This window comes from Erythrolamprus reginae, chromosome 2 (genome assembly GCF_031021105.1).
Source record: "Erythrolamprus reginae isolate rEryReg1 chromosome 2, rEryReg1.hap1, whole genome shotgun sequence".
Taxonomy (NCBI): domain Eukaryota; kingdom Metazoa; phylum Chordata; class Lepidosauria; order Squamata; family Dipsadidae; genus Erythrolamprus; species Erythrolamprus reginae.
The window spans coordinates 220,167,254-220,180,203 of record NC_091951.1 but is presented as its reverse complement, the minus strand read 5'-3'; the positions used below and the strand labels follow the sequence as shown (position 1 = coordinate 220,180,203).

Genomic DNA, 12,950 nt, shown 5'->3' with positions numbered 1-12,950 from the left:
TATTTTATAACTATATACAGATAATAGATATGTTGTGTCTGTTTCATTTTGTTTTTCATCTAGTATGTTTAGTTTTGTGTAACTGTATATGCGAATGACATTTCTTTTTAATTAAGAACATTTTTGTCTGCAAAGTCATATTGTTTTCTTGCTGTGGCACATTCCATGAGAACTGTATTTCATTTTCAATGCAAGGCAATATTTTATTTTCCTCAAATATATAAAAAATATAACTTCCAATTAATAATTGTATGCTTTTGCTGAAAAAGCAAGGAGCAATGCCTTAACTGGTAGGCATAACCAGTCTGGAGTGATCCACTAATCTTTGCAATCTCCAACCATTATGTGGATTGTTAATATCAATTTAAGCTACAAAAAATGAATGATTTTGTTCTGCATCTGTAATGGCTATTTTTCACTCGTACGTTTTTCTATATGAAATACAGATACCCAAATTTCAGTATGTTAAAATAAGACTGAAAACACATGGCGAGAACTTGGGGGGAAATATACTTAAGATCAGAAAAATTGCAAGGTATGCAGTCCACAGGGCTTCACAGATGCAGATTGAATTCATTGTTTTCAGAAACTTTTGTCTTCTGAAAGTGAAAGGCCAACAAAAGGCCAGCAATTTACTTCAACAAAACAGTGCTGGTTTAGCCTTGTCTGCTCTTTCTGGCAATAGCATCTGAAATAATAGAAAAATGTGAATCCTTTGCATGTCTCATCTTTTGCATGCATTTAAAAGATTACAATATTAGAGATACTCAGATGAGTGCTTGAAGATTGTTATTTAGTTATTCTAAATAATATCGCCCAAAAGCTGCAGTGAGGTGCTTTTTTTGGTCCTTCCAATTCCATCTATTTGAGAAGTGTGTTGATTCACATGACTGACAGAATCAAATAGGAACTGTGTCACAATACTAGGGATCAGCTAAGAAAAGGAGCTAGATTTTATTGTCATACTGCTTGCCCTAAGGTTAAAAAGAAGAAAAAGCATGTTTTTTGTTTGTATGACAAAACCCTATTTGCAGTATCTTACTATCTAAAGATGTCATCAGCTAGGAACTCGGTTACATTGCATCTACCAGGAAAGTGTGAAGATGCAGCTGGACATGCTAAGACAAAGAAACAGTGCTTATGCTCCAGTTAAAAATACCAAAGCTTCAAATCTCAATCATTTAATAAAAATTAGTGCAAAGAAAAGAAAACATCTACTGTAATAAATCTAGATATTGTTGCCTGACACCTGTCAGAAGCTAGGCAGAAGTGAGACTACTATGTAGTCTTGGTCCATGTTTCTCAACCTAGGCAACATTATTATGCAAGGACAATTCCCAGAAGTCCCCAGCCAGCAATCTACAGTGTAACCTGCTCATTGAACATTTAAGATGGAAAAAATAGTTTTCCCAATGAAGGTTATATAAAATGAAAATATAAATTGATCTAAACCAAGCCACCCAAAGTGGTCAGTTGGCAAATTCCTCCCACCACTTTTTTGCCAACCTGCCCACCCTACCTAAATACCTTAACATGCTCCATAGTATCTGTCCACAACACTCACCCACAACACTCACCCACCCTCTTGCCCAGTGGCCTCCGTGCCTGGGACTCCCACCTCTTCCCATGTCATTACATGAGATCCTTAGTTAATAATCCATACAGTCCAGGGGAAACTGGGACTGATGGGATTGCCATCGTTAAGCAATCTAGTGATATATTGCACTTTTCAACTGCTTTTCAATTGCAGTCCAGTTTCCTTTGTAACCTGAGGACTACCTGTAGGACTACCTACTATCTTTTTCAGCCCCTCCCCCCCCAAACCCAATCAGCTAGGTGCAATCATTTTGAACTTGACACTAAACTGTTACATAGAATCCTCCATTCAGCCTTCTTGGCAGTGATGTTAAAGTGGCTTGCCATTGTCTTCTTTTGAGTGTTTATTTCGCTGTGTAGCCCTAATGTTTGCTCTTAACCTCCTACCCAACTGGGCTAGACTTATGTAGCTTCTAAGCCTGATCAGCCACAGGCTGCCACAACTGAGTTTAGGACTATTTGTTGTTCAATCACTAAGTCATGTTTGATTCTTTGCAATCCCGTGGACTATAGCACATTAGCCCCCACCCCTTCCATTGACTTCCAGAGTTTGCCCTAATTCATGTCAATAGTGCTATCTAATTGTATTTTCCTCTGCCATCCACTATTCCTTATTCCTCAATCTTTCCCAACATCAGGGTCTTTTCCAATGAGTCATTTCTTCTCATTTGGTGGCCAAAGTATTTGAGCTTCAGTTTCAGTATCTGTCCTTCCAAATCAACAATCAAGGTTGATTTTCTTTAGCATTGACTATAGAATAACATAGTTGGAAAGGATCTTGATAGTCTTCTAGTCCAATCACCAGCTCAAGCAGGGAACCCTATAAGATTTCTGACAAATACTGTAGTTGCCCAAGCTCTTCCTAAAAACCTCCAGTGTTGGAGCATCCACAATTTCTGGAGGCAAGCCATTCCATCGACTAATTATTCTGTCAGGAAATGTCTCCTTAGTTCTAGGTCGCTTCTCTTCTTGATTAGTTTCCATCCATTGCTTCTTTCTTCCTTGCATGCCTAACCTGCATTTTATAGCATTTTTTTTATTGGTTAGACTGCAGTTAAACAGTTCTGCTTTCTCTCTGCTGCTCAACATTTCTTGCCATTTTCTCCCATTAATGCAGTGTTTTCCAACCTTTCCAATTTTTCTGATCATTATGAGTGGGAGAGGGGATGGTTCTGTGTGAGTGGCAGGCAAACCTGTGTGCATACAACTCTATATGCGCAAGTGGTGGGCACGCACACCTGCCACTCACACAAATGAAGTGTGCATGCACAGACCTGCCCATTGTTTGCAAAAGTGGGGATGCATGCACTCACCCGCTACTTCTAAAGCCCGGTTCCAAACAGCTCAGAGCCTGGTATTGGGCCACAGTCTGGAGGTTGGGGACCCATGCATTAATGAATCAATAATTTCTTTGACTTTTCTTTCTTGCGTTTTACATGTTGAAAGAAGCTTATATTTGTTATTTTTGTCTTTTCTAGTTCATTTTGAGCCTTAGCTTTCTTGACTTTATTTTTGTTGGTTCAGGCTGTTTGCTTCTTTAAATTGTTTGTTCCTCTTTTTACTTTTTATACTTGTCCTTTTTGTTTTTCAGTTTATCAAAGAATTCTTTGTGCAGCCATACTGGTTTCTTTTAAATTTTATTTGATTGTTTTCCCCTTGAGGATTCTCATCTATGGAATCTTTTTGAAACTCTCCATAAGTTTATTGAAATCATCTCTTTTGAAGTCAAAGACTCTAGATTGACTTTGTTCTATTGATTGGGTTTGTATAGTGTTGAATTCTAATATTGCATGGTCACTCTCTGCCAAGGTTCCTGTAACTTCAACCCCTTTTATCATTTCATCTTTGTTAGTGAGGATTAAGTCCAGTATGACTGACCCTCTAGTTCCCTTCTTTGCCTTTTGGAAGACAAAGTTCTGTGCAAGGTTTGTCACAAATCTATTTAATCTTCCACTAAGTGCAGAGTTTGTCTCCCAATTAATGTTGGGGTAGTTAAAGTCCTCCATTATTATTGTGGTATGCTTCCTGTATACCTTAGTTAACTGATAGCAAAAAGTTCACATATTTCCTCTGTTTGGTTGGTTGGGTGGCTTGCAGTATACACCTATGGCAATGTCATTATTTTTTCCTGTTCTGCTGTATTTCTGTAGAGATATAGATCTACTTCTTTTAAACAAGTTAAATCCTTCTAAGTGTATGTCCCATTCATGGTTTCCATCTGATTTGATCGATCTCCTTGCAATCCAAGGGACTTTCAAGAATCTTCAATACAATTCAAAAGCATCGGCACTCAGCCTTCTTTATAGTTAGGGTCATCTACACACAGTGTTTATTGAGAAGGTCCTGGAAGCCATTCTCTCCTAAAAGTCTGGAAACTAGGAAACTGCATGCATCCAAGAGCCTTTTTTCTTTCACGCAGCATACTTTGGAAGGCAGTGCTAACATTTGTGACATAAAGTAGCCAAAGAGCTGGCCGAGATAGTGATTCTCTTGACTACTATAATGTAAAGTGGCCTGCTCCCTGCCCTGATGATCTCATTATAATTACTGTCCTGGGAAGTGTATCCTCATGGGCACTTCTCACCAAACTCATCTGGAGACCCTTCTCAATGATCTGGAGATTCTTGCCTAGGACTAGCTATTGGAAAATTTGCCTGGGAGGGAGAATAAGGACCACAAACAGTAGGAAGAGTGGTGGATTTCCCTTGCATCTCAAACAATCTAAAGATGGTAAGCTCTTTTAGATTACTGCTTTTGGGGAGGATTCTATGGGATTCTGGGTGCCTTCCCCAATGCTCTTACACAAACTAATATTGCCTTAGCTACCTTATCAGCCACCCAAGCCTTGGTCCATTCTATTCCTTTTTTATTCCTGATAGGTAAATACAAATGAAATAATTGATTGAAGTGCTGTTATTTAGGAGCATAGCTGAAGTGGGCAATTAACTGAAGACGAATCAATCTGAGTTGATTTGGAGTACAGTTGTAAATTAAAGGAACAGATTAGCCCGGGTTGATTTGAATTATCATCATGATTACTCCAACCAAGGATTTCAGACTGTTGATATGATCACAGATGCTTATTTTTATTATTTTAATTTTTTTACTATATAATCTGATGATAAGGCTCTATGGGTAGGTTTTGTTGTATTACAATATGTCAAGATTGTAGCGATAGCAAATGTACAGTGAGAGGGATAGTGGGAAAACATTTTCCATGTTCATAATTATAGTACATATTTGTGTTTAAAGGGAAGATATAAGAAACTATTAATTCCAGCAGGTAAATTAGTTAGCAGGGACCTTATGATTTCATTCAGAAAACTAACATAAGAGGAAGAGGGGCGGCATACTAATCTAATAAATAATAAGGATAAGAATTAAAGTCAGTCCTCCCAGTGCTGCTTCATATATCTCATCCTTTTTGGCGCCCATTGGCACATTCCTGCTCTGCTCTAAAAAAAGACAGTGGAGAATCAAGTGACAGGTTTCTTGGCTTTCTACCTGTCTCACATTTAAAGAATGCAATAAATGTGTGATAGTTCATAATATTTAGGAACTTTGTGTGCCTTAATTTGTGAATGGGAAGAAAGTAGATCTGGATCTTGTGATAGATCTCTGGGCTAGATTGATAAAGTGTCAAACATTTAATATTTTAGCAGTAGCAGTAACAAAATTATTAATTTCTTCCCATTCCTACTGAAATAATATAGCTGGTATGAAAACATTTGTACTAAGTCGGACAGGATTTTAGTATGGAAAATTTCTGAACCCTCTTTGCCACTGGTATTCTGACCCAGTTTCTGTATTCATTGTTTATCCTTTACAACAGACACAGATTCAGTGCTCAAAATTCAAGGGGGGGAGAGGAATGATCTAAAGTCTGCCTATCACTGCCTTACTCCTTCTTTGATTATATTTGATCATAATTAGATACATCTGGACTGCCAATGCTTAGGTCATTTAGAATAAGGTGGGGAAACCTATGACCATCTGGATGTAGGACCAGAATTCCCATATCTAAGATTTTGTTTTCAGTGTTCAATATATAAGATAAATAAGTTGCAAATATATATAACATGCAATTGCCGCTAATCAGTAAAAAGTTAGGTTTTGGGATTAAGAGTCCAATCCCAGAGCCCAGGAATCCTTCTTGAATCCCAACTGTTTCTGGATATCTAGAAGGTCTCCTGTATCAGTTATTGGCCATTTTGAAGCAGTTTAGATTATAACATATTTACTCAAGCTTTGGTTCTATCATAGTTAGACTACCCCAGTGTAACCTATATGGAGCTAACTTTAAAGAGTATCCAGATACTTCAATTGCAGCAGTTAAGATGTTAACTAGTATGCAATAACATCATGTATGCTTTAAAATGCAAAACAGATACTATGAAACCCACAGGCATATAGGCTCACTATTTTAAAGCATTCTTATCTTTTTTTGAAGCTTCACTACTAGCCTGAAAAATTATATACTTGCTAGGCTTACGGATCTGTTCATTTCAAAGCATACAGAACCCCAGAATTAATTTAGGCCTATCTTGAAACACCTGTAGTTGCCAGTTGTTTTCTCAGCACAGTTAAATTGGTTTTATCTCTAAAAATGTTAGAGCGAGACTGTCTGAAGGGAGTGTCTTTCACAGTATGAAAGTGAACGGGAATTGAGATTGCAAGCAAGGCTACTGTTTTTAATGCCCCATTTGTTGAGCACAAAACAAAATATCTTTATTTGTGTCAATTCCAGGTTTTTTAAAGTGTTTTTAACTCCCATTCTTTTAGTCTAGAAGAAAAGAATCAACCTCTTTCTCTTCAACCAGTCCTTTTGAGTTCATATAATAATAAGAGTTTTTTAAATTGGACTTCAACTGTTTGTATTTACATGTTGACTTTTTAGCCATTTACAGTGTACTATGGAAGGAAAACCATTTACAAATTGAAACAATAATTAATGGATAAGATTTAAATCCACATTTTTCGTGTCTTGAAACCCAATATAATTTATTTTCTCTTTTTTACACATTTACTATATATTGCAACCAACAGTGTATTATTGTTTCTTAGGACAATAGCCATGCAAATCAAGAGTATATACAAATAATTTTTGGTACAAATCAAATTTTCTTGTGTGATATTTTTCAGAGGGGCTTCTGAACAATGCCAGGGATACAAGTGTCATGGATACTCTACCACTGAATGGTAACCACGGCAATAGCTACAGCATTGCTAGCAGTGAGTACTTGAGCAACTGTGTGCAAATAATTGACCATAGCTATAACCACAGTGAGACTGCCTTAGAGAAAAAGATTCTGAAAGAACTCACTTCCAATTATATACCTTCCTACCTGAACAAACATGAATGTTCTAATGAACAAAGTAGGAATCTGATGAACAAATTTGTCAATAATCTTGGCAGTGGGAGTGACGATGCCATTGTTCTCGATGACGTCACCTTGTTTAACCAGGAGGAGAACCTGGGCTTAGAACTCATTCATGAGGAATCAGATGCCCCACTGTTACCCCCAAGGGCATATTCTGCAGAGAACCACCAGCCTCACCATTATAGCAAAAGACGGATTCCACAAGACAACAGTGAAAGTTTTTTTCCCTTGCTAACCAATGAGCACACAGAAGATCTCCAGTCACCGAATAGGGATTCTCTTTACACTAGTATGCCTGCTCTGGCCAGTATGCCAGGCACAGAAAGTGTCACCACCAGCACTCAGACCGATCCCCCATCAACTAAAGGTGGCGATGGCGATGATGTGTACTACAAGAGTATGCCAAACCTGGGCTCCAGGAACCATATCCAACAGCTACACACTTACTATCAGTTGGGGCGGGGCAGTAGTGATGGATTTATAGTTCCACCAAACAAGGATGGGACCGCGACAGAAGAAACCTTGAAAGGACCAGCTCACTTGGTCACTAGTCTATAGAACACTAAGTAAACATTTTAATAAAACAAATGCTCCCTGTACAACATCTGGATTATTGTCTGGATTTAAATCAAAGCAGTGGTAATATTGTGTGTTCTCCTACTCCATATTGTTCTAAACAACCAACAGTTCTCATAACTTTTTAAACGGAATTGATAGGCCCACGAAGGAAAAAAGGCTAACTGCCTGTTGTTCCCCCTTACCCAACACATACACTGGGGTCACATCAGAGAGACCACATGCTAATGAATGAGATACAAAAGGAAGTGGTCCATTGTGTGGCCTTCTCACATTATACCGTATTTGTTTAAGCATCTTTGGGTGCTGTCTTCTTAAGTACCAAGGACCTGACTTACAAAAGGCCAAACATGCATTTGAAACTACTAGCAATGATGCGTCTAGATTGGAGTGCTGCACAAAACAAAAGCAAAAATAGCAAAACTGTTTATTCTGAATCTGTATCACATAATAGTTTGGGGTTTTGGTTTTTGATTTTGGGTTTTTTTATGTACGTGTGTCTCTCTTTCTCTCTCACACCACTTAATTTAGCCAAAGCTCACTGAACTGTGGAGCAAACAACATCTAATGAAATAGAACGAAAGTTGGTAATTGTATGCTACATGGTATATTTTTATGTTTTTCTGTATTAACTGATGATAATTCTAATGGCAGAAAAAAATGGAACAGTTCCTATGTAATGTACAGATACTAGCATTGCACATATAGTCTACTCTTTGTTCCGCCAAAACTTGCGTCCCTGTTAATGTGGTGGAAAAAAAACTTTTTTCTGTTGTGCTGGTCTTGCAAGTTTGTCTACCAGTAGAAACAATTCTTTTCATGTATTCTTTATTTGGCCTTTTTTCCCTCTTTCTCTCTCATTTAAAAAAAATCACTGAGTAAACAAAGTAATGATTCCTTAATTTTGGGTTATGTGATATCACACTCTGTGTTTGTTTGTTTGTGTGTGTGTTTGTGTGTCAGTATGCGATACTGTGCATATAGACACAGATAAACATCCACACAATATACTCCGTTTCTTCTATCTATGGATTTGCAGTTTCTTTTTTTCAGATTAGAAACTTGACCCACGTGTGTTTCCAGGGCACAATTGATGAGATGCAGCAGCCTTTGTGGTCATCAGTCCCTTCACCAAGGCATTATGTCCCTTCCAGTAGCTGGGATTTCATAATGGGACTTATGCAGATGAACATAATGCCTTTACAGGAGTCAAAATCTAACCTCAGGCTAGGAACTTTCACTGCGATGGTTTGAAAAACTGCTTCATAGCAAAGATATTTTTAAAAGCCTATTTTGAAGTGGTAAAAAAAATATATATACAAACCCTTCCATTATTTTTCCTAACAGGAAATGTATTTATTTGACAAGATTTAAAGTAATGTAGACCTTCCCAGGAGGTAAATTAGCAGCACAGATTTTACTCTTTTTTTAATTTATGATGCATTTTGTATGGTCACCCAGTTGAATGACCTCATTACTAATATTTGTTGTAACAGTGAAATTTGTTTGCCAACCAATAAACAACTGATTAAGATTTAGAAGGCACTGTATATATGTCCTGTACAATCAGTCTCTTCTGATTTATCTCCCTTTCTATCTTTAATAAAAGAATTTTAGTTCTTTTAGTGCTGAAGGTAGCTATATAAATGAAAGGATTACTCAGCACAGACTGATGTAGAGAAGGAAATAAACCAGGTATCTAAACTTGTGAGGCAGGCATAAAAAAAGGAAGGGCCTGGGGTTTAGCTGGGGACACGCTAACATTAGCTTTAGCTAAAAAGAGGAGCTATTTTTTTTTACATACATTTTTCTACCATATTTATACTGTATGTAGCATTTACTGTTTGATGGATCTTTGTAGATCATACCACCAGCCCATAACATAGTGGCAGGAGACAGTCCCTATGCACTTTTTATGTAGCCATTTTGAAGAGTTAATTCCAACAGATAACGGAAGGCCCTTAACTCTACTACTGATAATATGTGAGTGCTGTAGGGCACCCCTGGGGTAATCTGTGAATGCAGAATTCATGTTTGCAGTTGTGGATAATAGCAATAGCCCTTACGATACTCACAGGTGACAAAACTGGGAATTAATTCAGTCTTCCTGTTACAGCTACCCAGAATACTAGAACAGGATGTAATACAGGTACTCCTCGACCTTCAACAGTTCGTTTAGTGACTGAAGTTACAATGGCACTTATGATCATTTTTCAGACTTATGATTGCAGCAATTCCTCCACCTCCCCGCCCGATTAAATGCTCAAAATCTGGACACATGGCAGCTGACTCATATTTGTGACAATTGCAGTGTCCCAGCGTCATGTGATCACCATTTGCAACCTTCTTAGGTTGAGCAAAGTCAATGGGAAGCCAGATTTACTTTACAACTGTAACACTAGCTTAACAATTGCAGTGATTTGCTTAACAACTGTGGCAAGAAAGATCATAACATGGGGTAAAACTGACTTAACACACGTCTCACATAGCAACAGAAATTTTGGGCTCAATTTTTGTCGCAAGTCGAGGACTGCCTGTATACAGAGCAAGGGACTTCTTGGTCAGTTTTGGGATTTGCTTAATTATCTTCTCCCCATCATAATCCCAAGAAAAATCCTAATTGTTACATTATTTCCATTTTCAGAAGCATTTGGATGAATTCCTTGAAACAGAAGTAGCAGCTGCTTCAAGGAAGTTCCAGCTCTTACTTAGTTGAAGCTACTGTACAGTATTATGAAGGGCACATTACTTGCATTAATGGCATTCACGTACAGTAATGGCTAATTTGTTTCTGTTTTGTGAAACAGAAATGCAAACACATTTGAAGTCTCTCCTAGATCTTTTGTTTTTGTTTTACTTCTTGGTCCTCAATAATTCTCTGGAAAGGCAATATTACCCTCAGTTGCTTTAACTGGCTTCTAAATTCAGGAGGAGATCAAATAGCTGTGCTGAATTGTATCCTTTTAAGAGATGTGGATAAATCCCTTTGCTATTCCATACACCCCCAACCTAAGTGCTCTTTTGTTGATACTTGCTTGCAGGATTTTGCAAAATAAAATTAAAATCCACCAGTTCTATCTGAAGTTGATTTATTGAGACATATACATTAATCATTTTTAAGTGACTTGATTAGGAAAAGATTAGAATAAACAAAGAAAATAGAAGAGGACATCTCAGGAAATGAGGTATGACCAACATAATTTATTACTTTTGTATGTGTTGTGCACATTCTTCCAGCTTTGAGGAACACCTCGGGTACATTTGCCCTGAATTTACACAAAAGCAGACCAATATTTTTCATAACTCTATCTTTTAGACCAGTGTAGGTGATAATCAAGACTGAATCAATATGTGGAGGGAAATGACATTTCACCCACTCTTCCCCTCTCCCAATCAACAGACAACACATAGAAATGTTCATCAATGTTAACTGTCCTTTGCAAAAGACAGTTCTTTTATTATTGCATTTTCTTACTTCGGTGTTCTAAAATCAACAGCATAGACTTCCACCACCTGTTCTCATCTTTCTCTTTCATGTGTGTTCTCCCACGCAAATGTACAAACATCAGCACCCAATCATTCAGTTCTATGCAGGCGCAAGGCATTGCCAAGATTCAGATGACAAGCCAAATAAGGCGTCCTTGCTCCCTTGCCATACTGTATGTGCAGGGGAAGATAAGAAAGAAAGATTAAGGCAGCTAGTGAAAGAGCAACCATTGCACAAACTGTGACAAAGAAGGTGTCTTGGTGAGAGAGAAGTCCAGTAAGAAAGCTACCATGAAAGAACTTCAAGTATATGGCTTAGTTCTGAGGGGCAAACAGGAACACACAACATGTTAGAGACGCACAGGCTACTAAACTCTAGATCTGTGATGGTGAACCTATGGCACGCTTGCCACAGATGGCACATGGGCACATGAGATTTTTGCCATGTTTCAGCTCCAGCACACATGTGTGCCCTGGCCACCTGATTTTCAGCCTTGGGAAAGGCCATTTCGTCCTCCTGAAGCCCCAGAGCCAAAAAAAGGTCCCCCAATGGACAAACCAGAAGTTTGGAAAACCCACTTCCAGTTTGCCATTGTGCTGGTTTTTGTGCTCCAGAGGCTTCAGGGAAGCTTCCTGAAGCCCCAGAGTGCAAAAAACAGCACAATAGGCAAACTGGAAGTACAGTACATTTTTTGAATTTCCAGTTTGCTGTTGTGCTGTTTTCTGCACTCGGGGGGGGGGGGGGTCACGAAAACTTCCCTGAACCCTCCAGAGTGCAAAAAACAGCACAACAGCAAACCAAAAGTGCATTTTCCCAAACTTCTGGTTTGCCTGTTCATTGATTTTTTCACCTACCAGGCTTCAGAAAGGCCTGTTCACATGCATGGGGGCAGTGCAGGGTAAGTGTGCATGCATGGGGGGAGGGAAGGGGTGTGGGCATGTGCACGCATGTTAGCATACCCACACACACACACCTTTTGGCACGCAAACCAAAAGAGGTTCATCATCACTGCTCTAGGTAGTGGGAGAGCCATTTCATTGACTCTGGAAAACTTAAATGCTGAATATAGAGCTCACAACTGAAGACTAAATCATATTCTTCTCCCTGTTTGATTTGTCAGTTTATTTGGCCGCACGTATCTTCCTGTATAGACTTCTACATTTTAAACATACACTCAAAACTTTGTTACTTTATATTAGATAGCTGAATACCAGAAGAATAAATTAGGGACAGAAACACTAGTTGGTCTCCAAAAACCAAGAAAGACACACTGAAGTTCTTCTAAGTAGTTTTGTTAATTGTTTCTTGCCCATGGATTAAATCTTTCCAAACTAAAGCAAACTATTTACCCCATTAAATATATTCTCTGAGGTCTCTTATGGAAGAGCTGTTCTGGTTCTTTCATGCACTCAAGTGATCTAAACTTCACTGTCTTTTGCTGTCTGGAATGCACTCCCTTCTCCGGGAATCTAGAGTACATTCCATCACAACCTCTTGTTAACCTAATTATACAACTAGTAAGTGGTCTTTGTAAACAAAAAATGTTGCAATGTATGACAACTGTACAGGATTGCTATTGTTCAAGATTCCACTGAGGACAGGAAATTAAGAACTCAGGTGGCACAATTACACATTTCCTTTCTGTTTTTAAGGTCTTGCTGAATTACAGTTCCAGCAAACCTAGGCAACCTTGCCAATAATTAGGGATGCAACAAAGATAGTTTGTGGCATCCCTAATTAGCGATGAAGGAATGAAGAGTGACGAATTATCCATCCCTACCTCACATCAGAAACCTTTTCCTAACATTGGGATGTCATTTCACATACCCAAACTTTCTTGACCAGCCATTGTTGATAATCATAAGGATACCCATCCCATTCCCATTTTACAGCAATCTGAAGAAGTTACT

At 38.3% G+C, this 12,950-nt stretch overlaps 1 protein-coding gene across 1 annotated transcript in view; it reads left to right on the top strand.

Moving 5' to 3' along the window:
* Nucleotides 1-9,098, top strand: part of ADGRL3 (adhesion G protein-coupled receptor L3) — a 688,180-nt gene extending 679,082 nt beyond the window's left edge. The window contains exon 25 of the mRNA XM_070741950.1: nucleotides 6,739-9,098. Coding sequence (XP_070598051.1) covers nucleotides 6,739-7,535 — 797 coding nt within the window. The 3' untranslated portion in view covers nucleotides 7,536-9,098. The remainder of the gene's footprint in view (nucleotides 1-6,738) is intronic.
* Nucleotides 9,099-12,950: the final 3,852 nt, after the last annotated feature.